At 45.2% G+C, this 27,482-nt stretch overlaps 1 protein-coding gene across 1 annotated transcript in view; it reads left to right on the top strand.

Annotated features, from left to right (window-relative positions):
* The window catches only part of LOC134356561 (BTB/POZ domain-containing protein kctd15), an 88,853-nt gene extending 62,401 nt beyond the window's left edge, over positions 1 to 26,452 (top strand). Inside the window, exons 5-6 of the mRNA XM_063067529.1 lie at positions 116 to 421; positions 25,348 to 26,452. Coding sequence (XP_062923599.1) covers positions 116 to 421; positions 25,348 to 25,506 — 465 coding nt within the window. The 3' untranslated portion in view covers positions 25,507 to 26,452. The remainder of the gene's footprint in view (positions 1 to 115; positions 422 to 25,347) is intronic.
* The last annotated feature ends 1,030 nt before the right edge of the window (positions 26,453 to 27,482 follow it).

The raw sequence follows: 27,482 nt of genomic DNA, 5'->3' as shown, positions 1-27,482 counted from the left end.
ATTGTAAATTATATTTTCATTAGGGTTAAATCGGTGGGTTGCTGGGCAGTGTGGCTGAAAGGGCCAGAAGGGTCTATTCCATGTTGTATCTCCAAAGAAAGTTTTCTTGTTGCAGGATTTCAGCCTGTTGTATGAAGAAGCAAAGTATTACCAGCTACAGCCCATGGTGAGAGAACTCGAGAGGTGGAAGCAGGAACGAGAACATCAGAAGTACTCCCAGCCCTGTGAGTGTCTGGTGCTGAGGGTGACCCCCGACCTGGGAGAGCGCATCAGTCTGAGTGGAGAGAAGTCATTAATAGAAGATATTTTCCCTGAGACAGGGGATGTCATGTGCAACTCTGTAAATGCTGGGTGGAACCAGGATCCCACACATGTAATTCGATTTCCAATCAACGGATACTGCCGGCTTAACTCAGTCCAGGTAAGGACCAGTCCAAGGCTTCAGGTCCTGAGCTGGTGTAACTAAGTTCCTTGGTATGTCTACAACATGTATTAGCCCAATCACAAACAAGACAAAATCTGCAGATGCTGGAAATTCAAACAACACACACCCGGGTCTCCGGAAACATCAATTGTACTCTTTTCTATAGATGTTGTCTGGCCTGCTGAGTTCCTCCAGCATTTGTGTGTGTTGCTTAAAATGTATTAGCACAAGGTTTTAGCAATTACTGCCAATACTCAATGTCTGTTTCAAGAGCAACCTTGGCAGATGTATTAAGACAACACAGGATCTCAGGAAGTGATGGAGGTAAACGTTGAGGGGAAGGAAATGAGCCCCCACCAGATTTAAACATCCAGTATGTCAGAGGACCATAAGACCATAAGCAGCTTTGATTCCGCCGTTTAGCCCATCGAATCTGCTCCGCCACAACATGGCTGGCAATCCTGTTCTCCTGCCTTCTCCCTGTAACCTTTGGCACCCCGACTAATCAAGAACCTATCAATCTCCGCATCAAATATATCTAGTGACACAGCTGCCTGTGGCAATGAATTCCATAGATTCACCACCCTCTGGCTAAAAGAATTCTTCCTCATCTCTGTTTTAAGTGGATGTCCCTCTATTTTGAGTCTGTCCCCTCTGGTCCTAGACTCCCCCACTATAAGAAAACATCCTCTCTACCTTCACCCTGTCTAGGTCTTTCAATATAGATGGGTTTCATCCCCTCCTCATTGTCCTAAACTCCAGTGCATACAAGCCCAGAATAATGGCATAAAGACTACAGGTCCAGCACGCTGTGAACTATCTGAGGTATAAGATATACACTAAAGACAAGGGGGGTACTGTGAGATCATGTGTCTGAGATTGCAGCATGTACACAATAGACAAATTAAGATAAAGAAGAAGATGAGCTTTATTTGTCACATGTACATTGAAACACACGGTGAAATGAATCGATTGAGTCAATGACCAGCACATTCTGAGGATGTGCTGGGGGCCGCCCGCAGTGTCACCTTGTTTCCAATGCCAGCGTAGCGTGCCCACAACTTATTAACTATAACCTGTGTATCTTTGGAATGCGGTCACAGGGAGAAAGTACAGACAGTGGCAGGAATTGAATCCCGATCATTGCTGCTGTAAACAGTAAGTATTCATTCTCCATGGGCTCAGATTTTCCTTTATAATTCCACCCGTCGGAATCATGGAGTAATGTTTTAGGTTGTCCAACAAAGACAATAGTCCTGTGCGGGAGAGTTTTTAAAGTGGAGAAGGGTCCAGTGGTACAGGTAGTCGTGACAACTGTGGTCTTTTGTGCTTGCAGTAGATTGCCATGATTTACTTCTTCTGTGCCTCGACATGTCCTTCGTTCTCCACGGGGTGCCTTCCTAGCCACTGTATCTCATTGTTGATCCATTGACTTCACATGTTAGGGCAGACAAATAGAGTAATACATCACAGGAACAGGCCCTTCAGCCCATCTCAGCTATGCTAGCCAAGTTACCTACCTGGGCCGTTTCTTTGATGTGACTATCCATTGGGAGATTCTCTCTGGCCATATATCTTCAGTGAGACCGTTGCTCCATCAGTGAGAGTGTGCTGACTCCAAGCAGGGTTTAATACTTTGCAGTGAGTTCAAAGTTCTAAGTAAATTTATTATTAAATTACATATATGTCACCATATATCGCCCTGAGGTTCGTTTTCTTCCAGGAATTCACAGCAAATAAAAGAAACATTAAAAAAAAACAGGCAAGATAATAAATAAACAATAAATATCAGGAACTTGAGATGAAGAGTCCTTGAAAGTGAATCTATAGATTGTGGGAATAGTTCCGGGTTTGGGCTGTGAAGCTGAGTGAAGTTATCCTCTCTGGTTCAAAAGCCAGATGGTTGAGCGTAATAAATGTTCCTGAACCTGGTGGTGTGGGTCCTGAGGCTCCTGCACCTCCTTCCTGATGGCAGCAGCGAGAAGAGAGCATGGCCTGGATGGTGAGATCCTTGATGATGGATGTTGCTTTCCTGCAACAATACTCCATGTAGATGTGCTCAAGTGTAGGGAGGGCTTTAATAGTGATGGATTGGGCCGATTCCACTACTTTCTGTAGACTTTTCCATTCAAGGGCATTGGTGTTTCCATACCAGGCCATGATGCAGCCGGTTTATATGCTCTCAACCGCACATCTATAGACATTTATCAAAGATGGGTGCTTTGTTTTCATGCGGTGCTTGATGTCATCCATTGGTAGATTTCTATTGATTCCATCTGTTCCATCTTTGAACCATGCACCAAATGTTAAGCAGATGTTGGGCTGCTCTAAGAGGAAGCAAGGGTTTGCCAAACTAAATACCACTTAATAGTGCCCTCCAGCTCTTTAGTATACACAGATCCCTTGATGTGAGTGTGTGTAATGTACACCTACCATTGTGTAAATCCGAAAGAGTTTAAATCAGGAGGCCCTTCGTTGCCAATTTACTAGTCGGTGTAAACAATCACTTTAGTATTCACTCTCTGAAACTGTCCTCAATTTTGCACCTAGAGAATATAGCCCTGGTCTTAAGAGCCTCTTTAAAAATTCCCATCTCTCCCATCTCTGATGCAATTTCTGCAGATTTTAACTGTACTTTCACGTCTCTTGTAAAGTAGATTGAGTATCACCGTATGATTAGCAACAGGAAGAAACACTTTGATTTTCTGATCAATCCCTTTGCCTATAAAATCCTGAAGCTTGTTTTTGCACTTTTCCTACATCAGTATCCTCCCTTTTCTTTAAAAAGAAACAAGAGAAAAGTTGGAAAAAGTTCCTGTGAGGTTTTAACATCTGTTAACATCCTTGGGACTAGGACAGCCCTTTCATCACGAGAGCCCTGGTCAGGCTGATGAGATGAAAGACTTCTTACATGGGACACTTCCCTGTGTGAAGTTTGCTTGGCCAGTGACCATTGTTTTACTAGAATGGAATTGCATCTAAAACTGCATTTGATTTGAGCTGATTTGGCAGTCTTACTCCAGTGATTTAATGATGTGACAATGAGTTCAAGTTCAAGTTTATTATCACCTGGCTGTGTATATATACAACCAAACGAAACAATGTTCCTCTGGACCACCCACCACAGTGCACCCACAGTACAAACACGTATCACACATAGCATACAAAACAAAACATTACCACAAATAAGTTAATAAAACAAATCAAAAATAAATTTGCAAACAACAGGAATTCTGCAGATGCTGGAAATTCAAGCAACACACATCAAAGTTGCTGGTGAACGCAGCAGGCCAGGTAGCATCTCTAGGAAGAGGTACAGTCGACGTTTCAGGCCGAGAGGGTAAATGTCGACTGTACCTCTTCCTAGAGATGCTGCCTGGCCTGCTGCGTTCACCAGCAACTTTGATGTGTCTTGCTCAAAAATAAATTTATTATTTCTACTCCTTCCAGTCCTTTGATTCATGCTCCCCAGCAAGCCCCAACTTCCCCTATTTAACCCTTACCCAACCACAGCATAATTTACAACAACCAATTAACCTACCCGGTATGCCTGGACTGTGGGAAGAAACGGTGAAACCCACACATTCCATGGGGAGAACGTACAGAGATTTCTTACAGAGGATGTTGGAGATTGAACGCTGATGCCTGAATTGTAATAGTGTTGTGCTAACTGCTACGGTCTGGTGGTGCCCATGTGAAATGCATGTGAAGTGTGTAGCACTTGTGAACAATAAACAGCTTGCTGTTCCATTAGGGTCACAGGCTGGGGGAAGAAGCTGTTACCAGTCTGGCAGTCCTTATCCTGATGCTCCTGTACCACCTTCCTGATGGTAGGGATCCTCAACAATACTTCTGACCCTTCGTCTGTGGCACTCCCACCCTGGGGGGGGGGGGGGGAGCCCCTGATGGTCCACTCGGTGGTTCTTACTGTCCTCTGTAAGGTCTTGCAGTCCGATGCCCTCCAGTTTCAGTACCACACAATGATGTAGCCAGACAGGACAGTCTCAATGGTGCTCCTGTAGAAGGTTGTTAGAATATAGGCGGGGAGCCTTGCACTCTGCAACCTCCTCAGAAAGTGTAGATGCTGCTGTGTCTTCTTGACGAGTGAGGTGTTGTAGGTCCAGGTTAGATCATCCATTATGTGTACACCAAGGAACTTCGTGCCCTTCACTTGCTCCATGGTAGAGATACTGATGAACAGTGGAGGTAACATGTTTCACTGTTCCATTGGGGTGAATAGTGAAGCCAAGGCAACCTTGGCAGATTACAGAGACCATATAGGGAATGAGGAACTGATAAAAACTGCAAAGAGCGGAAAAAAAAAATAGACTGCATTAGAGAAAGAATGGATAAAGTTTCGGATGAGTGAAGTGCAGAATGTTCTCGATGCAAGTGGTTTAAATGAGACAGAATTTGTTAGGTGTATCTAGGAAGAATTCCTAATACAATACCTCCTGTACCTAACAAAGTGGCCACTGAGTGTATGTTCATGGTCTTCTGTTGCTGAAGGCCATCCAATTCAGGGTTCGATGTGTTATGCATTCAGAGATGCTCTTCTGCACACCACTGTTGTTACACATGATTATTTGAGGTGCTGTTGTCTTCCTGTCAGCTTGAACCAGAGGAGTCGAACTCCTCTGACGTCTCTCATTAACAAGGCATTTTCGCCCGCTCTCTAGATTTTTTTTTTGTTTTTCACACCATTCTCTGTAAATTCTAGAGACTCTTATGCATGAAAACTTCAGATAGACTGGGACTCCCATACGACAAAAGGACTAGATAAGACAGAGTTTGTCAAATGTGGTCAGGAAAGTTTTCTTAATCAGTACGTAGAAGTCCCAATGAGCGAGAGTGCAGTACTTGATCTGCTATTAGGAAATGAGACAGGGCAGGTGACAGATGTTTGCAGAGGGGAACACTTTGCATCTACTGATCCCAATGCCATTAATTTCAAAATAAATATGCATAAAGATAGGTCTGGTCCACAAATTGAGATTCTAATTTGGAGAAAGGCCAATTTTGGTGGTATCAGGAATGATCTGGCAAGTGCGGATTAGAACGGTGTTTTCTGACAAAGGCGTGCTTGGTAAGTGGGAAGCCTTCTAAAATGAAATCCTAGTAAGCACAAAACTTGTATGTGCCTGTCAGAATGAAAGATAGAGATAAGAGGTATAAGGAACCTTGGTTTCAAGCGATATTGAGGCCTTGCTTCAGAATAAAAGGAAGTGCATATAGCTGGTATAGACAGGCAGGAAAAGTGAGATGCTTATGGAGTACAAAAAAGCAACAGAATACTATAGAAAGAAATCAGAAAGCCTAAAAGAAGGCATGAGGTTGCCTTAGCGGACAGGGAGGTGTTTGCTGTCCTGAAGCAAATTAGGGTGGATGAATCCCCAGTGCCTGACAAAGTGTTCCCTCAGACCCTACAGGAGACAAGTGCAGAAATTGTTAGGGCCCTAGTAGAGATATTGAATTGACTTAAATTGACTTTATTTCTTACATCCATCATATATATGAGGAGTAAAAATCTTTATGTTACATCTCCATCTAAATGTGCAATGTACGATCATAATAATTTATAATAGAACAGTCAATGTAACATAGAAATACACTCAAATCAGCATGAGTTAATCCTGGTGGAAGAAGCTGTCCCAGAGCCTGTTGGTCCTGGTTTTTATGCTGCCATACCACTTCCCAGATGGTAACAGCTGGAATAGACTGTGGTTCGGGTGACTCAGGTCCCCAATGATCCTTCGGGCCCTTTTCTCACACCCGTATAAGACTCGTTGCATCTCGTGGCATGATCTCAGGGGTGGTGTCCCCTCCCCGACCAAACTTTAGCACTCTTGTCTGGGTGGATGCTGTGTGTTGTGGCCCCTGTGTAACATCAGTACCCCGAAATAACATTCAGTCCACAATGTGCAGTTAAATAATTAAGACTTTATATTTAAATATAAGGTTAGTAGAGAAACAAAAGGAAAGGAAAACAAATAAAAGGCACCAATAATCTCATCAACATGTTTAGTGCACAAATGTTGGAGCTCACGGATTCCCTTTCACTGATCCTCCTTTACTAGTCAGCCCCCAGGCTCCGCCCCGAGCCCAGGCCCAGCGGGTCCAGCAACCGTCTCCTCAAGCCACGTCTTCTCTCTTCATCCTCTTCGCCACAGTGGCTCTGGCACAGAGTCTGGCCCTGTAGCTCAGAAGGGTAGGGCAAGGAAGAGGAGGGCAGTTGTGATAGGGGACTCGATAGTAAGGGGGTCAGACAGGCGATTCTGTGGACGCAGTCCAGAGACCTGGATGGTAGTTTGCCTCCCTGGTGCCAGGGTCCGGGATATTTCTGATCGTGTCCAAGATATCCTGAAGTGGGAGGGTGAGGAGCCAGAGGTCGTGGTACATATAGGTACCAACGACATAGGTAGGAAAAGGGATGAGGTCCTGAAAGGAGAATATAGGGAGCTAGGAAGGGAGTTGAGAAAAAGGACCGCAAAGGTAGTAATCTCGGGATTACTGCCCGTGCCACGCGACAGTGAGAGTAGGAATGCGATGAGGTGGAGGATAAAAGCGTGGCTGAGGGATTAGAGCGGGGGCAGGGATTCAAGTTTTTGGATCATTGGGACCTCTTTTGGCGCAGGCGTGACCTGTACAAAAAGGACGGGTTACACTTGAATCCTAGGGGGACCAATATCCTGGCAGGGAGATTAGCGAGGGCTACTGAGGTGACTTTAAACTAGAATGGTTGGGGGGTGGGAATCAAATTAAAGAGGTTAGGCGAGAGGAGGTTAGTTCACAACAGGGGTTTGGGAACCAGTGCAGAGAGACAGAGGGGTGTAAAGTGAGGGTAGAAGCAAAAAGTACTAAGGAGAAAAGTAAAAGTGGCAGGCCGACAAATCCAGGGCAAGCATTAAAAAGGGCCACTTTTCAACATAATTGTATAAGGGCTAAGAGAGTTGTAAAAGAGCACCTGAAGGCTTTGTGTGTCAATGCAAGGAGCATTCGTAATAAGGTGGATGAATTGAAAGTGCAGATTGTTATTAATGATTATGATATAGTTGGGATCACAGAGACATGGCTCCAGGGTGACCAGGGATGGGAGCTCAACGTTCAGGGATATTCAATATTCAGGAGGGATAGATATGAAGGAAGGGGAGGTGGGGTGGCGTTGCTGGTTAAAGAAGAGATTAACGCAATAGAAAGGAAGGACATAAGCCGGGAAGATGTGGAGTCGATATGGGTAGAGCTGCGTAACACTAAGGGGCAGAAGACGCTGGTGGGAGTTGTGTACAGGCCACCTAACAGTAGTAGTGAGGTCGGAGATGGTATTGAACAGGAAATTAGAAATGTGTGCAATAAAGGAACAGCAGTTATAATGGGTGACTTCAATCTACATGTAGATTGGGTGAACCAAATTGGTAAGGGTGCTGAGGAGGAAGATTTCTTGGAATGTATGCGGGATGGTTTTTTGAACCAACAGGTCGAGGAACCAACTAGAGAGCAGGCTATTCTGGACTGGGTTTTGAGCAATGAGGAAGGGTTAATTAGCAATCTTGTCGTGAGAGGCCCCTTGGGTAAGAGTGACCATAATATGGTGGAATTCTTCATAAGATGGAGAGTGACACAGTTAATTCAGAAGCAAAGGTTCTGAACTTAAAGAGGGGTAACTTTGAAGGTATGAGACGTGAATTAGCTAAGATAGACTGGCAAATGACACTTAAAGGATTGACAGTGCATATGCAATGGCAAGCATTTAAAGGTTGCATGGATGAACTACAACAATTGTTCATCCCAGTTTGGCAAAAGAATAAATCAAGGAAGGTAGTGCACCCGTGGCTGACAAGAGAAATTAGGGATAGTATCAATTCCAAAGAAGAAGCATACAAATTAGCCAGAGAAAGTGGCTCACCTGAGGACTGGGAGAAATTCAGAGTTCAGCAGAGGAGGACAAAGGGCTTAATTAGGAAGGGGAAAAAAGATTATGAGAGAAAACTGGCAGGGAAAATAAAAACTGACTGTAAAAGCTTTTATAGGTATGTAAAAAGGAAAAGACTGGTAAAGACAAATGTAGGTCCCCTATGATTCTGTCTTCACTAAGGAGGACATAAATAATCTTCCAGAAATAGTAGGGGACGGAGAGTCCAGTGAGATGGAGGAACTGAGTGAAATACATGTTAGTAGGGAAGTGGTGTTAGGTAAATTGAAGGGATTGAAGGCAGATAAATCCCCAGGGCCAGATGGTCTGCATCCTAGAGTGCTTAAGGAAGTAGCCCAAGAAATAGTGGATGCATTAGTCCTGACGAAGTCTCGTCGACTGCGCCTCTTCCTATAGATGCTGCTTGGCCTGCTGTGTTCACCAGCAACTTTGATGTATGTTGTTTGTTGGATGCATTAGTGATAATTTTTCAAAACTCGTTAGATTCTGGACTAGTTCCTGAGGATTGGAGGATGGCTAATGTAACCCCACTTTTTAAAAAAGGAGGGAGAGAGAAACCAGGGAATTATAGACCGGTTAGCCTAACGTCGGTGGTGGGGAAACTGCTGGAGTCAGTTATCAAAGATGTGATAACAGCACATTTGGAAAGCGGTGAAATCATCGGACAAAGTCAGCATGGATTTGTGAAAGGAAAATCATGTCTGACGAATCTCATAGAATTTTTTGAGGATGTAACTAGTAGAGTGGATAGGGGAGAACCAGTGGATGTGGTATATTTGGATTTTCAAAAGGCTTTTGACAAGGTCCCACACAGGAGATTAGTGTGCAAACTTAAAGCACACGGTATTGGGGGTAAGGTATTGATGTGGATGGAGAATTGGTTAGCAGACAGGAAGCAAAGAGTGGGAATAAACGGGACCTTTTCAGAATGGCAGGCGGTGACCAGTGGGGTACCGCAAGGCTCAGTGCTGGGACCCCAGTTGTTTACAATATATATCAATGACTTGGATGAGGGAATTAAATGCAGCATCTCCAAGTTTGCGGATGACACGAAGCTGGGTGGCAGTGTTAGCTGTGAGGAGGATGCTAAGAGGATGCAGGGTGACTTGGATAGGTTGGGTGAGTGGGCAAATTCATGGCAGATGCAATTTAATGTGGATAAATGTGAAGTTATCCACTTTGGTGGCAAAAATAGGAAAACAGATTATTATCTGAATGGTGGCCGATTAGGAAAAGGGGAGGTGCAACAAGACCTGGGTGTCATTATACACCAGTCATTGAAAGTGGGCATGCAGGTACAGCAGGCGGTGAAAAAGGCGAATGGTATGCTGGCATTTATAGCGAGAGGATTCGAGTACAGGAGCAGGGAGGTACTACTGCAGTTGTACAAGGCCTTGGTGAGACCACACCTGGAGTATTGTGTGCAGTTTTGGTCCCCTAATCTGAGGAAAGACATCTTTGCCATAGAGGGAGTACAAGGAAGGTTCACCAGATTGATTCCTGGGATGACAGGACTTTCATATGAAGAAAGACTGGATGAACTGGGCTTGTACTCGTTGGAATTTAGAAGATTGAGGGAGGATCTGATTGAAACGTATAAAATCCTAAAGGGATTGGACAGGCAAGATGCAGGAAGATTGTTCCCGATGTTGGGGAAGTCCAGGACGAGGGGTCACAGTTTGAGGATAGAGGGGAAGCCTTTTAGGACCGAGATTAGGAAAAACTTCTTCACACAGAGAGTGGTGAATCTGTGGAATTCTCTGCCACAGGAAACAGTTGAGGGCAGTTCATTGGCTATATTTAAGAGGGAGTTAGATATGGCCCTTGTGGCTACGGGGGTCAGGGGGTATGGAGGGAAGGCTGGGGCGGGGTTCTGAGTTGGATGATCAGCCATGATCATCATAAATGGCGGTGCAGGCTTGAAGGGCCGAATGGCCTACTCCTGCACCTATTTTCTATGTTTCTATGTTTCGCACCTTCTCCCAAAGCCTGCGCAAACTAACAGCTTTCACACAGACAGAAAGAATAACATCTATCCCAATTGGTTAGCAAATGAATACATGTCCCATTATCACTAATCATAACCCAGACATGCTGCTATAGAGAACATTACCTCATCAGTTAACATTGCAGAGAAGCCATTTCATTATTAGTCCTAGCAAGTAACATGAAAGAAGAAACCCTTACACCTGTCTTTGTAAGTGTCCTGAATCATGGGAAGTTCATATTTAAATCATCCTTAGTGACAGGTGATGTTCCAGAGGATTGGAGGATAGCCAATCCACATGAACTTTAGCAAGGCATTTGACAAGGTCCTGCATGGGAGGCAGGTCAAGAAGGTTAGGTCACTCGGCATTCAAGACGAGATAGTAAATTAGATTAGACATTGGCTTTCTGGTAGAATCCAGGAAGTGGTAGTACAGGGTTGCCTCTCTGACTGGAGGCCTGTGACTAGAGGAGTGTTTCAGGGATCGGTGCTGGGTCCTTTGTTGTTTGTTATCTATATCAATGATATGGATGATAATGTGGTTATCTAGATCAGCAAATTTGTGGATGACACCAAAATTGGGGATGAAGTGAACAGCGAATTAGACTATCATGGTTTGCAGCAGATTCTGGACCAGCTGGTAAAATGGAATAAAAAATGGCAGATGGAATTTAATGCAGGCAAGTGTGAGGTGTTGCACTATGGTAGGTCATACAGCGTGAACAGTGGGCCACTGAGGAGTGCAGTAGAACAAAGAGATCTGGGAATACAGGTCCATAATTCATTAAAGTGGCATCACAGATATATAAGGTCATAAATAAAGCTTTTGGTACAATGGTCTTCATAAATCAAAGTATTGAGTACAGGAGATGGGATGTTAAGTTGGAATTGTATAAGATGTTGAAGAGGCCTAATCTGGAATATCGTGTGCAGTTTTGGTCACCTGCCTACAAGAAAGATGTAAACAAAGTTGAAATAGTACAGAGAAAATTTACAAAAGTGTTGCCAGGTCTGGAGGACCTGAGTTAATAGGAAAAGATTGAATATGTTAGGACTTTATTCCTTAGAACATAGAAGATTGAGAGGAGATTTGATAGAGATATACAAAATTATGAGGGGTATAGATAGGGTAAATGCAAGCAGGTTTTTTCCACTGAAGTTGGTAGGACTACAACCAGAAGTCACGGTAAGGGTGAAAGGTGAAAAGTTTAAGGAGAACATGAGTGGAACCTTCCTCACTCAGAGGGTGGTGAGAGTGTGGAACGAGCTGCCAGCACAAGTGGTACATGTGAGCATGATTTCAACATTTACTGAGAAGTTTGGATGGGTACATGGATGGTAGGGGTATGGAGGGCTATGGTCTCGGTGCAGGTCCGTGAGAATAGGCAAGTTTAATGGTTCGGTACAGAGTGAATGAGCCGATGGGTCTGTTTCTCTGCTTTACTTTTCTATGAGATTAGCAGTTTCTGAGACACTCAAATCACTCCATGGGGCACCACCAATAATCATAGTCATAGTCACAGATCACATTTCATCTCCATTCTGATGTTTGATTTGAGCAACTACAGAACCTCTTGACCATGTCTTCATGTGTTTATGCACTGAGTTGCTGCCACATGATTAGCTGATTAGATATTTGAATTAACGAGCAGATGTACCTAATACAATGGTCACTGAGTGTACGTGAACAGGCTGACAGGGGAGAGGTCTTACTGGATCTGGTATCAGGCAGAGGTGACAGATCTCTTGGTGGGTAAGCACTAGCAAGACACTGACCACAATTCCATGACCTTTAGCATAGCCTTGGACAGAGATAGGAGCAGATGGAATGGGAAAGTATTTAACTGGGGAAGGGCTAATTGCTATGCTATTAGTCAAGAACTTGGGAGCAGATGTTCTCAGGGGAATGTACAGCAGAAATTTGGAGGCTGTGTAGGGAGCACTTGCATTAAGTTCTGGATAGGTTTGTCATAGTCATACTTTATTGATCCAGGGGGAAATTGTCCCACTGAGGCAGGGAAAGAATGGTAGAGCGAAGGAACCACGGTTGTCAAGAGATGTGGAACATCTGGGTCAAAAGAAAGAAGGAAGCATTCTGAAGGTTTAGGAAGCAAAGCTCTGACAGGGCTCTTGAGAGTTATAAGACAGTTAGGAAGGAGTTTAAGAATAGACTTAGTAGAGCTACAAGGTGACAAGAAAATTCCTTGGCGTGTAAGATTAAGGAAAACCCCAAGGTATTCTACACATATGTCAACTCTACCCAGACTAGAGTCAAGGTAGGACTGTTCAAGGATAAAAGATTGATTTCTCAAAAGTTGCCACACGAGTTGATAGGGTGGTTAAGAAGGTATACTGTGTGTTGGCCTTCATTAGTGGGTGTTTGAGTTCAAGAACTGTAAGGTAACGTTTCAGCTCTATAAAACTCAGGATAGACCACACTTGGAATATTGAGTTCAGTTCTGGGCTCTCATAGGAAGGATGTGAAAGCTTTGAGAGGGTGCAGAAGAAACTTACCAGGATGCTGCCTGGATCTCTGGGTGAGTTAGGGATTTTCTGTTTGGTGTGAAAGGGGACTTGGCGGCAGTGAATAAGGGTGATAAGAGGGATATGTGCTGCTGGGATTGGTGATGTCATTCACTCGGTCCATCTGGATGAGAATCTACTTAAAACAGAAGAGTACAGCACAGGAATAGGCCCTTCAGTCTGGCATGTCCATACCAAATGTGATGCTGATTTAAATTAATTCTATCTGCCTGCGCACAATCTATATCCTCTATTCCCTGTCACTGCATCTTCCTGACTAAATGCTTCTTAAAACTGCCATTGCATCGACTTCCACGACCTCCCCTGGCATGCCATGTACCCCTACCACTTACTGTGCCCCACCTTAAAGCTATGCCCTCAAGTTTTCAATATTACCATCCTGGAAAAAATACTTGGCTCTCCACCTCCCATCTTTATACACTCTTCTATCAGGTTGCCCCACAGTCTCCGATGCTGGAGAGAAAACAATCCCAATGTCTCAGACATCTCCTCATTGCTAATACTCTCTAATTTAGGGGGAATATCCCGAAAAATCTTCTCTGTATCCTCAGCTGACAAAGCCACTAGTATTTTGGACACTAAAGGTGACGAGATCTATATCGACTTAGAAAGCAGGCAAGAGAATGGGAAGTGGAATTTATCTCAGATAAGTGTAGTGTTACACTGTGGGAGGTTAAACCAAGGCAGAACATACTCAGTGTATGACAGAGCCATGGAGAGCATTGGAGAACAGAGATCTAGTACATAAGCAACACACACAAAATGCTGGCAACATCTATAGAAAAGATTATCGTCAACGTTTCCGGCCGAGACCCTTCAGCAGGACTAGAGGAAAAAGATGGGGTCAGAATAAGAAGGTGGGAGGAGGGGAGGGAGAAACACAAGGTGTTAGAACATAGAACATACAAACCTACAGCACATTACAGGCCCTTCGGCCCACAATGTTGTGCCAACCATGTAACCTACTCTAGAAACTGCCCAGCGTTTCCCTACCACATAGCCCTCTATTTTTCTAAGCTCCATGTACCTATCTAAGAGTCTCTTAAAAGACCCTGTTGTATCCACCGTAGCCGGCAGCCCATTCCACGTACTCATATGTTAACCCTCTCATTCCTGGAATCATTCTAGTGAATCTTCTCTGTACCCCCTCCAATGTCAGCACATCCTTTCTTAATTAAGGAGACCAAACCTGCCCATAGTACTCCAAGTGAGGTCTCACCAGCGCCTTATAGAGCCTCAACATCACATCCCTGCTCCTATACTCTATTCCTCTAGAAATGAATGCCAACATTGCATTTGCCTTCTTCACTACCGACTCAACCTGGAGGTTAACCTTATGGGTATCCTGTACGAGGACTCCCAAGTCCCGTTGCATCTCAGAACTTTGAATTCTTTCCTCATTTAAATAATAGTCTGCCCGTTTATTTCTTCTGCCAAAGTGCAGAACCATACACTTTCCAACATTGTACTTCATTTGCCACTTCTTTGCCCATTCTTCCAATCTATCCAAGTCTCTCTGCAGACTCTCTGTTTCCTCAGCACTACCGGCCCCTCCACCTATCTTTGCATCATCAGCAAACTTAGCCACAAAGCCATCTATTCCATAATTCAAATCGTTGATGTACAAAGTAAAAAGAAGTGGCCCCAACATGGACCCCTGTGAAGCACCACTGGTAACCGGCAGCCAACCAGAATGGGATCCCTTTATTTCCACTCTCTATTTACTGACTAGTGTAGATTGAGGTAATGGTTGGCATAGACAGATTGGGCCAAAGGCTGTTTCTTTCGAGAAAGAAACTTTCAGGATAGAGTGGATGTGGAGAGGATGTTTCCTATAGTGGGAGAGTCTAGGACCAGAGGGCACAGCCTCAGAATAGAAGGACGACCATTTAGAACAGAAATGAGGAGGAATTTCTTTAGCCAGAGGGTGGTTAATCTGTGGAATTCGGCGACAAGGACAGCTGTGGAAGCCAAGTCATTGTGTATATGTAAACGAGGTTGATAGGTTCGTGATTAGTCGAAGGCAGGAGAATGGGGAATGGGGCTGAGAGAGAGAATAGATCAGCCATGATAGAATGGTGGAGCAGAATCGATGAGCCACATGGCCTAATTCTGCTTTTATGTCTTATGGACTTTATTTTCCCTGCTGAAGAGGCCACACTTGGGGTACTGTGTGTAGTATTGGTCCATTGATTAAGAAATTGATTACTAGCATTAGAAGCAATCAAGAAGAGATTCACTGGACTAATTCCTGGGATGAAACAGCTCTCTCATCACAAGTGGCTGTAGAGGTTGGAGCTATAGCTGAAAAACGAGGGATAATCTTGGACGATACAACCTCTCTGGGGCACGTAGAAGGGTAGAAGTTGGGGAGAGAGCCTTGAGCATGGCAACATGATAAACTCACTTCAAACTGCTGAGCATTGCAAAGGATGTGAATTCCTGGAGTTGTCTACCCCAGAATGTTGTGGATGCTAGTTCATTGCAGGTATTTAAATATTTAAATTTCTGAAAGATCAGAGAATTAAGAGTTATTGGGAACTGGTATAGACAAAGTGTTGAGCCCTTGGATTGATCAGTCATCATCACAGTGAATAATGGAGGGCAGTCTTGATGGATCAATTAGCCTAATTCTGTTTGCTTAAGAACAATTTTCAGATAATTTACGATCCTTCTGGAAATCTATCTCTGATTCTTGAAAGGGGTTAATCTCAATCATGGATATCTATGTGAATGCTCATGCCCCCAACCCAGACAGTCCATTTTATTCACAATGCTCATCACTATGGAGATCTTGTCTAACTTCTTCATGCGTGTCTACACAAATCCTGCCTTCAGCAGGTAACTGATTCCCAAGGCTGGGTCAGCCATGATGTTGTGTCACGGCAGTCATACGCGAACCAGAGTAGTACGATATGGAGAACAAGCTGTTGCCCATGCAACAGGCAAAGTAACAGCAGAGACTGGTACAGTTTGACACCAGCGCAGCACAGGAGTTTGCCAGTCAATGCTGACCTGCCTTAGGGACTCCAGCTCTGGATTTTTCCTCAGGGTTTACTCCTGAAACATTCTCCACCAGTGGATATAGTTGCCAGGAAGTGGAGGTTTGTGATCAGAGTTTTCCTTCTCCTAGATGAGCTGCTGACCACACCAAAGAACATTGCACAAACCACTACTCTGGTATGGTAGTCAGGAACGGGATTAAACTAGTGAAGAAGGTTTCCCTCATATTCCCCTTAAACTTTTCATCTTTCTCCCTTAACCCAAACAAGGTGGAAAAAGACAGCTTGTATTTACTCTGTCTATCCCCATCATAATTTTGCATACTCCTATCAAATCTCCTCTCAATCTTCTACATTCTGAGGAATAAAGTCCTAACCTGCTCCATTTTTTCTTATAATTTAGGTTCTCCAGATCCACCAACATTCTTGTAAATTTTCTCTGTACTTTTTCAACCTTATTTCCTTCTTTCTTGTAGGTGGGTGACCAAAACTGCACACATTACTCCAAATTAGGCCTCACCAACATCTTATACATCTTCAACAGAACATCCCATCTCCTGTACTCAATACATTGATTTTTGAAGGCCTTCTTAACAATCCTATCCTATCCAATCCTTCTCAAAATCACCAACAAAAGAAAATCTGCAGCGGTCTCATTTCCGTAGTCTCATTGGGACAGGATTAGTCAGAATGCGATCTCAAACGTGGCACACAGGGCCTCCTTCACCCACCCATCCTGTCAGCTGGCTGTCTGATAGCCAGCCTGGGACTCTGTGACCTTCTAACTGCAGAACGTTTGTCCTGACTACAGGCCAGATATGTTGTACAGACTGCATTTTATCACAGCGTCTTGTGCCATTGTTCACTCTGTTAATAACCCCTGTAATGGCTGCAATACAATTCCTAGCTTTCCTATTCTACTCGCTTGACTCAGGTGAGCATAATTTTCAACTCTAGCCAAAGGGAACTAACTGATTTGTGTACTGTACCAATATCTGATATATCTGAAGTGTTAACTGTGGACACACCTGCTGAATATCCTGCTCCAAACAACTCTGTTAAGTTCCTTTTCGTTCTCCATCTTTCTCTCCTAAACTCACTGTGAGTAACTTGCCTAAAAAGTAAATTTTGGGAAAGGCAGTTAGGACTGTCCCTGCAAAAATTAAGGAGTCATAAAGCTGTCGGGTTAAAAACTGCCTGCACATGTCTGTAGCCTGGTATTAGAGTAACCTTTCACTCACATCTTCCAATACTAACCAGTCCTATCCAACCCTCGGTGGGCAGTGATCAATTCCCGAATGGAGCAGCCCTGTCACATTACCCTACAGGTTCGTTACTGAACTGAAGTGTGAGTGGTTCATTAGTCCTGTGTCTTTGAATGGCAAATAATACCGTGGGATCCCACTTTCCCCCTTCGCGTACGCCCTCTGCCCGCCAGATGCCCCGAGCGCTGTGCAGTTTTCAAATGTCCATTTCACAGCACGGCTCCATGTAAAACTGCATACCAGTGGTACACCCCACAGCTGGGCATCCTTCCTTACTCCCTCCATTTTCAGTCTGCCTTTTGTTTGCTGTCGAGAAAGAGAGCTCAAAAGTTATTCTAATTGTCTGAGCAGAACTTGTCCTGTTCCATGTTTACTGTTCCTCCCGCTTCTGGCAGGTTCCCCTTCACTTGGGCATTCTCGTGCTCCCAGTCAGTGACTCTCCATTGTAGATTATGTACATGAATGGCTCTCTCCCATGCAGACTGGCTAACGCATTCCTTATCATTGTTCCTCCCTCATCCATCTGTAAGCACATTGCCCGGTAGCCATGGTGGTGTAGCAGTTAGTGTGACACTGTACAAGATGATGACGGGCATTGATCATGTGGATAGTCAGAGGAGTTTTCCCAGGCCTGAAATGGCTAGCACGAGAGGGCATAGTTTGAAGGTGTTTGGAAGCAGGTACAGAGGAGACGTCAGGGGTACGTTTTTTACTCAGAGAGTGATGCGTGCGTGGAATGGGCTGTCGGCGATGGTGGTGGAGGTGGATACGATAGGGTCTTTTAAGAGACTTCTGGACAGGTACATGGAGCTGAGAAAAATAGAGGGCTGTGGGTAACCCTCGGTAATTTCTAAAGTAAGTACATGTTCGGCACAGCATTGTGGGCCGAAGGGCCTGTATTGTTGCTGTAGGTTTTCTATGACACTATTACAGCTCGGCATGTTGGAGTTTGGAGTTTAATCCTGGTTCCTTCTGTAAGCAAGACTGTACGTTCCTTCTCATGTGCATCTGGGTTTCCTCTAGCTGGTTTTCCTGTAGTCCAAAGACACTCCAGTTCGTGGGTTAATTCAAAAGGAGTAAGTCCTGCTCCACAAGGAGGGCTCTCTCATAGTTTCAGCAGCACTGCTGGTAAGTTCCCCAGCCTCTAATAGGATAACCATTAGGCTCCCTTTCAGGGTGCGTTCAACCAAGCCTGAACTCTGAGGTCAGCATGGAATGAGAAGCGGAACAAGTGCTACACATGCCCTTACACTTCCTCCCTCACCACCATTCAGGGCCCCAGACAGTCCTTCCAGGTGAGGCGACACTTCACCTGTGAGTCGGCTGGGAAGATGTATTGCGTCCGGTGCTCCCGATGTGGCCTTTTATATATTAGCGAGACCCGACGCAGACTGCTTTGCTGAACACCTGCGCTCTGTCCGCCAGAGAAAGCAGGATCTCCCAGTGGCCACACATTTTAATTCCACATCCCATTCCCATTCTGACATGTCTATCCACGGCCTCCTCTACTGTAAAGATGAAGCCACACTCAGGTTGGAGGAACAACACCTTATATTCCGTCTGGTTAGCCTCCAACCTGATGGCATGAACATCGACTTCTCTAACTTCCGCTAATGCCCCACCTCCCCCTCGTACCCCATCCGTTATTTATTTATTTATATACACACATTCTTTCTCTCTCTCCTTTTTCTCCCTCTGTCCCTCTCACTATACCCCTTGCCCATCCTCTGGGCTCCCCCCCCTCCCCCTTTTCTTTCTCCCTGGGCCTCCTGTCTCATGATCCTCTCATATCCCCTTTGCCAAACACCTGTCCAGCTCTTGGTTCCATCCCTCCCCCTCCCCCTTTCAAATCTTTTACTAGTTCTTCTTTCAGTTAGTCCTGACGAAGAGTCTCGGTCCGAAACATCGACTGTACTTCTTCCTAGAGACGCTGCCTGGCCTGCTGTGTTCACCAGCAACTTTTATGTGTGTTGCTTGAAATTCCAGCATCTGCAGATTTCCTTGTGTCTGAGTTAGCAACATGCTAGCACTCTTCACCACCCTCTCTGTCAAGTGACTGTTACCCCCCACTTGGGTATTGCGTCCTCAGTCAGCACACGGGCCGCCATCTCAGCAGAGCATTTCCAACACGAGGATGCCTTCACCTACCTGATGAAGCGATCAATACTGTGAAGTCCGTCTGAAGTTGCTCCCATAGACCTAGTTGGATTTTAATTGCTGTACCTGGAGCATATTATATACTGTCGGCAGAATTTAGCAATATCTCTCCCTATCCCTGGCCACCACCAGCATCTTCCTAGCTAGGTCCTCATCTTAATCTGCCCTGTGTGAGGTAAAGCAAGGTAAGTTTTTAACAACCTATATCTGCTGCACTCTGGGGCTATCAAACGTTCCCCTTCTCACCACATCCCAACTTCCCTTTGCACTGCTCCTGTCTGTTCCCAAATCCAGTTTCCCTCTGATCATGGCCCCACTTGTATCACTATTAATTCTTCCTCCTCCTCCTTCCTGACCATTGCTAACTCTACTGGGACTGAACCAGATCCCTCTATAATCACCTTAACTGCTTGATCAGCAAAGTCATTTCCCATTTGTTCATGGGTGTCTACCCTTCTGTGTTGTATGCCTTGATCTTTATGGCTGCTACTTATTGGGACAGTTTAGCAGCTTTGAGTAACTCTTTCTATGTCATAGAATCAGAGAGCACTACAGCACAGAAAAGGGCCCACAGTCCATCTAGTCCCTGCCTAGTCCCATGGATATACACCCGGACCACAGCCCTCCATGCCCTTCCCACCCGTGTACCTATCCAAACCCTTCTTAATTGTTGAACTCAAACCCAAATCCACCATTCCAACTGGCAGTTCGTTCTACACTCTCACCACCCTCTGAGTGAAGAGGTTCCCCCTCATATCCCCCTTAAACATTTCACCTTTTACCCAACCTCTCATTCTAGTCTCACGCAACCTCAGGACAGTCCCTCTCTATCCAGAGAACTGACTCTTTTAGGGCCCTTGAATTCCATTGCTGCTGTCATATGAGGATCCAGCCTCTCCCATTAACCCGGCTGGGTTAACCAGACTGTCTGTCACTTTCTGTACATGTTTGTCAGCAGGCAACAATACACTCGCCTGCTATCAGACACTACCTGTAGTTTCCCTGTCGCCAGGAGAGTGACTGTGCTGTGCGGTCTGTGCAAGACTATCTGACCCAGCAGAGTAACACAGCAGGTCCTGATGCTGCAACAACCTCACTTGCATATAGCGATGCACTGTTGCCACAATTGGATCCCGTTTTACAGAATAATTGCTACAGGCTGCAAATGTCACCATGCTCTTGCCGCACAATAGCATTAAAACTCCCTCTTTGTCACAGAACAGATGGAACAATTTGTTCATGTCCAGCAAAGCCAGTGCTGCAGCTAGGGTTTGCTTTCAACACAAAATGGCCAAACCCACCTCTGGTGTCTGTTCCACCCGCTCTTTGCCCCGCTACCTTCTTCGTAAGAGAGCTTGTGCGAGCACAACATGTTTATTATTTAGTTTTATTGTATTTGGAGATACAATGCAGAACAGGCCCTTCCGGCCCAGCAACTGCACAGCCCGGTAACTCACTGATTTAACCCTAGTCTAAACACAGGACAATTACCCTACTAACCGATACAACTTTCGACTGGGGGAGGAAACCCACTGGCACACGGGAAGGAATGTACAAGCTTGCTTACAGAAGACACCAAAATTGAACTCTGAACTCCGACGCCCCGAGCTGTAATAGTGTCATACTAATTGCTATGTAACTGTGGTGCCCCACAAAACTTGACAGAAAATTAGGAACCCCAAAGTCAGCTGGATTCCCTTCACTGTGGGCAGAGGAGATTAAGCATTGCTTCTTTACATTTCTTGGGAATTACTTTCTCACCCTGTCTAAACTTGTGTCCCAATCCACTACTTCAGACTGTCCAAACGGTACCTTGGAGTTGTTTACCTTCAGGTCTGTACTTCCAAAAACCTATAAAATCGTCAAAACCACACAGGTTTGCTCTATCTCTCCGCCTCTTTCTTAAGCCCCATCACCTCTGCTGGGGCGTAGGCTGCTGACAGTAGCTCACCAGAGTCCTCTGTCCAGCAGCGGTGGTGATGGATGGTCGGTCGAAGGATAATTGGCCCTGTGGCTTCCAAGGACTTGCAGCTTTCATCACATGACTTCATATGTCTTCTAAATGAGGATCTTTCCTCTCCTGGGGATGAGGTCCTTGGAGCTGCTTTTGGCGTTTCTGTAGCACTGGGCCTATATGGGATGGAGTTGCTAGCCCCGTCCATGATCAGTCGTCCTCCTTTCGCAGCCAGATTTGCGGCCATGCACAGCGCTCTTCCTTTCTCTCCTGGCAGTGGAATTAAAATACTATCCACATATTACAAAATACTGCCACTGGTATCTGGTATCTGCCAAGGGAACACGGGTGATTATCTTGGGCATACATCAATGGAAAACGTCAGGGCTGTTATGGAAACCTAGGGCAGCCTTCTCTTGTCCAATTATCCTGAATATCAGGATGTACCAGAATCTACCAAAATCATTGGCAATAACTAAGACAGTAAAAATATCCTGTTCTGCCCTCAGGCCATTCAAAAAGATAGATGGGATTGCCACTGTAGAATATTCCTAAGTGTCATATTTGCTCAGGAAGGTCTAACCAATGGTAATCAGCAGGACCCGCCTGGCTTAGTACAGGTCAGATCTGGCAATCCGTCTAGGCAGTTGTTCGCTGCATCATTCCTTGTTGCTGTAGTCCTGTGACATTCCCTCTGCTTCAGGTTTAATGGGGTACTGTCAGTGGGGTGCGTGCGATGTCTGAACGGCTGTCACGGTCTTGTTTGTGAGTGATTAGGCTCGGGTTGAATCGGGTGTTTCTAGGGCGGGAAGGCTGAAAGGGCCTGTTCTGTGCAGTAAAATGCTCACGTCCTTCATCTGTGTCAGGATGAGTTCACTTGATTGGACAAGTATGGATCCCACGCCCATCCCCACCACTATTGTAGCTTTATTTGTAATGGTTCATCTAGGTTTTGTCATTGATATCGAGGCCCCAGTGCCTACCAACACAGTACATTGCCAGACCCCTAACTGCGCACTGACCAACATTCTGGGGTCCCCACCTTTCCCACTGAGGGACAATACTAATTATTTCATCAGCGGTCGTTTTAACTCCTCTGCAGAGATCTGAAAGGCAGTTCCCGCTGTACCATCACTCGAAGCAGAGTGCTGATCCTCAGCTTGCTGGGAACACAGACTTTGTCCCACTTTTCCTCTACTTTTTTACCAACAGTTGTCTGGGATTGTAAGGACATAGGAAAGGGGCAAGTTAAATGCAGTAACTGTGGGAAGTCTTGACATTTTCCTCTGCTTACAATTCTGGACCATATGACCCCCCCTCCTTCCACAGTTGAAACATTCTGTCCCGTCTTCCACCTGCCACTACAGGTGCACTGTCTCCTGTTCTTCCACTCTCTGCTTCTGCTCTCATTGGCCAGTTAAGAATTTATAGAGTCATGGAACACTACAGCATAAATCCCAATTAACTGTGTGGCCACGTTTTTATTATCTGGGTCAGATGTGGACCCATGCCATCTTTCAGAAGTTGTAAGCCGATGTCATCGTCCCCCTTTGGGCTTATTTATGCTGTGGGTTCAGAGTAATCCCCAAATTTCTCCATTGGCTCTTGCTTAGTTAAAGTAATCTTGGTCCAATTTGCCTGACCTTTACCTATCACACCCTCTCCAGGCTCAGTAAGAGCCCCCAGTTTATCCTCTGGGGATTTGCCTACTGTTTAACCCAATGTTTATTTTGGATATGGCTGGGCAGTGTGGGCTAGACCTGCCTGAGTATTTTAGCCTTTGAAAGGATGTCTAAATATCTCCTGGAAGGTAGGGTGGAGATATGTCTCCACCAAAGGAAATGCAAGGCTCTCTTTCCCTCTGCTAGCCTGGGCAAAGTATAGCACCGGCTTAGCCCCCCAGTCGGGATCAGGTGAGGCCATGGGAGGTGGTAGACGGTCGTGTGAGCAGCTGGTGCATTACAAATTATCTTACTGCTTATTTCTCTCCAACTATCAGTGACAAAAATCACTGCTCTTTGAACACAAACACATGCAGCCAAAGCCATTTAAAAGCTGTTCTCTCTAAGCACAGTGAGTGTCTAATGGTCACACAAGACTGATGCAAGTTAGAAACTTCAGCAACAGTCTCCTGTCCCAAATAAACAGAGGGAATTTCAGTAATTTTCTCAATTTAGTTTTTGTTCTTTAGGAGTTGTCCTGAATAATCAGCTGCCCGATAGCCCAATTGATCTGAATTCCCTGTATTCAAAGCGGAGGTTGATAGATTCTTGATTAGTAAGGGTGTCAAAGGTTACAGAGAGAAGGCAGGGAAATGGGGTTAAGGGATAATAGATCAGCCATGATGGAATGGTGGAGAAGACTCGATGGGCCGAATGGCCTAATTCTGCTCCTATGTCTTATGGTCTATTCCATGTCTCGACTTCCAGGCTTTATGTGCAGCTCCCTGTTACCACATCAACACAACCACGTTCCTATTTGCAAGTTATTAGTCCTCACTATTCTTTCCCCTATAGCATTATCCAAAGAGCACAGTTTTAGGCTGAGAGGTAAGGGGTTCCGAGGAGATCTAAGGAAGAATATTTCACTGGCTGGAACGTGGAGAGATGGTAGAGGTGGTGAGTCAAAACATGCAAGGGACTATTTGAATTTACCAGCATCTGGCCTGTAGAAGGCCAGGAACCAAACTGAGTGGGAGAGAATGAATGTGTACTTGATTGTCAGCATGGGGTGCCACAGTACGTCCACCCTGCGAGAAGCGTGGGTTTTCCCCGGGTGCTCTGCTTTCCTCCCACAGTCCAAAGACACAGCGGGTGGGTTAATTGCTCATTGTAAATTATCCCGTGATTAGGTTATGGTTAATCAGGGTTCTGGGATTGCTGGGGTGACGTGTCTCAAAAGGCTGGCCACCGTATTACTAAATAAAATAAATAAATAGACAGGGTGAGCCAAACGGCCTGTTTCTACAACTCTGAGGCTAAGAACTGAAGTCCTTCATTCCCAATGAAGGGTCTCGGCCCAAAACATCAACTGGACTTTTTTTCCATAGATGCTGCCTGGCCCGCTGAGTTGCTCCAGCATTTTGTGTGTGTTCCTTCATTCCTGGTGTCCTTTATCAGATATTGGGGCGCTCACATCGAGTTTTGGTCTCTGTTTAAGGAAGAATGTAATTACTGCACAGTGGAAGCAGAGAAGGTTCACTAGGTTGATTCCTGGGGTGAAATCAAGATACACAAAGTAGGGTAGGCCTGTGCTGATTAGAGTTTAGAAAAATCAGAGGTGATTTTACTGATGCTGAGCGATTTCTCAAACTATGGGGTGTAGTTTCAGAAAAAGGCCTTGCCCATTTCAGAAAGAGGTGAGGAGGAATTTCTTCTCTCAGATCATCTTGAATCTTTGCAATTCTGTATAGTAGGGAGCTGTGGAGGTGGCCACGCTGGAGATTTGAGCTTCAGGGGGTGTGGAGAGCCTGGGAGTTGAGGCAAAGACTGGAACAGCTCTGATCTCATTAACTGACAGAGGGAGCTGGAGGGGTTGATTGGCTGCTGCTCCTGTTTCTGATGTAAAATTTCTCCAGGCTCTCTCTTCCTACATTGAAGATGTTCAGAATTAACACAGGTTCTGATGGAATCGCTGGGGAATCACAAATGCAGAGATCCTGCAGATGCTGGAAATGCTGAGCAACACACACAAAATGCTGGAGGAACTCAACAGGCCAGGCAGCGTCTACAGAGGGAAGCGAAGGGTTTCCTGAAACATTGACGGTCATTTCCCTTCACTGACGCAGCCTGATCTGCTGAGTTCCTCCAGCATATGCCTCATACATGGGGAGAACCTTGTTTTAACCAGCAGAAGTTCACTGACAGAGCCAAAGGGGGAGAAGAGCGCTGACTTGGTCAGGTGCTGGCACATTCTACTGAAAACTAAAAATTAAAACAATGCCAGCAGGAGAGAGCAGCGGAGAGGGACTGATGAACATCATTTTCAAAGGTGCGTGAAGTGGATTGGCTGCCTTCGGTTTTCTGCAGGGTGTTCTGGGATGGTGCTTGCTGACAGACTCATTCCTTGCTCTTCACTCCCACAGGTACTGGAGCGGTTGCTGCACAAGGGATTTCGTGTAGTGGCTTCCTGCGGTGGCGGTGTGGATTCTTCACAGTTCAGTGAATATGTGCTGTATCGTCAGGACAAGCAGTTACAGCTCACGCCAACAACGTTCAGAATAAAACAGGAGCCTCTGGATTAGCGTGAGCACAGACCTCCAGCCCGGCCTCCAGGCTTTCTTATGTTTCGTTTCTAACAACCCCCACCCACCCCCAACGGTCTACCTGTTCTGTTTTAGTTGCTGGACTCGAGAGCAGGCATCTTGTCAATGAGGAAGATTTCTTGATGATGATATTAGTCAATGGATGGATCAGCTGCACTCCTGCCCACCACAGACAGTTGATGCCACCAGGAGGTCAGGAGCCGGGAGGAGAAGCAGATAAGAAAGGGCTTTGGTTACAACATGGAAGGAACCAACCGTAAACCAACAAGCGATAATCCGAACTGCTGTAATTTGTAAAGTATTCTCTGTCCCATCGTATTCTCCAGACAACTGCTTCTCCAATCCCAACTGGGCATGGAATGTCACCCCAACACTGGGCACAGAACGTCTCACCAACACAGGACACAGACTGTCTTACCACCCCAGGGCACAGCATATCTCGCTCACACTGAGCACAGGACATCTCACCAACAAAGGGCAAAAAGTCTACGTTCAGAGTGTTGACCCAGCCTACTTCATATCTGGAACTCACCGCTGGGACCCTCAGTCCATGTGACACACATCTTGTCCTACTTTAAATTTAGCTTCTTGGGCCTCTCCATGATGCCTGACAATATGATTTTAGTGAGCAGTCCACTGCTCAGAGATTTTTGTTGTAGAGACCCAGAGGTTCTTCCATCACCACTCCCCCACCTCCCCCTGCCAATATGGAGTCTCCTGTCTCCTTCATTTACTCGCCTTGACTGTCCTTCATCTCACTCAGTCCGAGGCTGGTCCCTGACCCACAAGACTAAAACAGTGAAAATTAAAGTACAGTTCATTAAATGCTGAAAAGAAAGCAGTTGATTTTTTTATTATAAATAAACGAAGATGTTTAACTGAAACTTCTACTTGTACTCATGATTTGTAACTGTCTAATTAACAAGGCTCATGACCCAGTGCTTATTTGTTACTGAATGGGCAGTATTCCTGTACCTGCGTTGGGGGCTCCCCACTGCCACCCGTCCCCTGATGGTAGTCCCCTTGTGGATCTGCTCCATTGCCAGAACTTGGTAAAAGATGGAGAAACATAGAAATGTAGAAAACCTACAGCAAAGCTGTGCCGAACATGTCCCTACCTTAGAAATTACTAGGCTTACCTATAGCCCTCTATTTTACAAAGCTCCATGTACCTATCCAAAAGTCTCTTAAAAGACCCTATCGTATCCGCCTCCACCACCGTTGCCGGCAGCCCATTCCACGCACTCACCACTCTCTGAGTAAAAAACTTACCCCTGACATCTCCTCTGTACGTACTGCCCAGCACCTTAAACCTGTGTCACATATGGAAGTGAGCCTCTGGAATCTTAAGAGGTAAAGGCATGCAGCCATTCTTTACAATATTAACCCACAGAAGGCTAACCTCCACCAGGAAAGATGATGAGCTAACTCTATTTAAGATTGCTTTTCATACAGAAACTTCTTCACTCAGAGGGTGGTAGGAGTGTGGAATGAGCTGCCAACACAAGTGGTAAATGCAGATTTGATTAAAACATTTCAGAGAAGTACGCGGACGGGAGGGGCTGCGGTCCCAGTACGAGTTGATGGGATGGCACAACAGCAGTTGGGCATGAACCTGATGGGCCTGTTTCTGTGCAGGAAATCCAGTTGAACAATGGAGTTTGCATTGTCCCAGTTTCTGCACTGACAGCTTCTTACCTAATGGCTTCATATGCTCTTTATTAGTTCATCCTTCTAGTCTGTTTATTGTGAAAATTAATCTGCGGAACTCATTTAATCTATTTACCATAACGTGGTCATCTGGAATGTTTTAGCCAATTTCTCCTTTACGGATCCATCTTATGCTTTGATATTCCTTCCATTATCATCATTGTAAAATTATTTTTGGTCTCTTTTGCTGCACCTCAAAGTTTAAAGTAAGTTCAGAATCAAAGTACATACTGTATTTGTTACTG

The sequence above is a fragment of the Mobula hypostoma genome, chromosome 14, assembly GCF_963921235.1.
Source record: "Mobula hypostoma chromosome 14, sMobHyp1.1, whole genome shotgun sequence".
NCBI lineage: Eukaryota > Metazoa > Chordata > Chondrichthyes > Myliobatiformes > Myliobatidae > Mobula > Mobula hypostoma.
The sequence above is the reverse complement of the archived record's forward strand: the minus strand, read 5'-3'. Positions and strand labels throughout refer to the sequence as shown.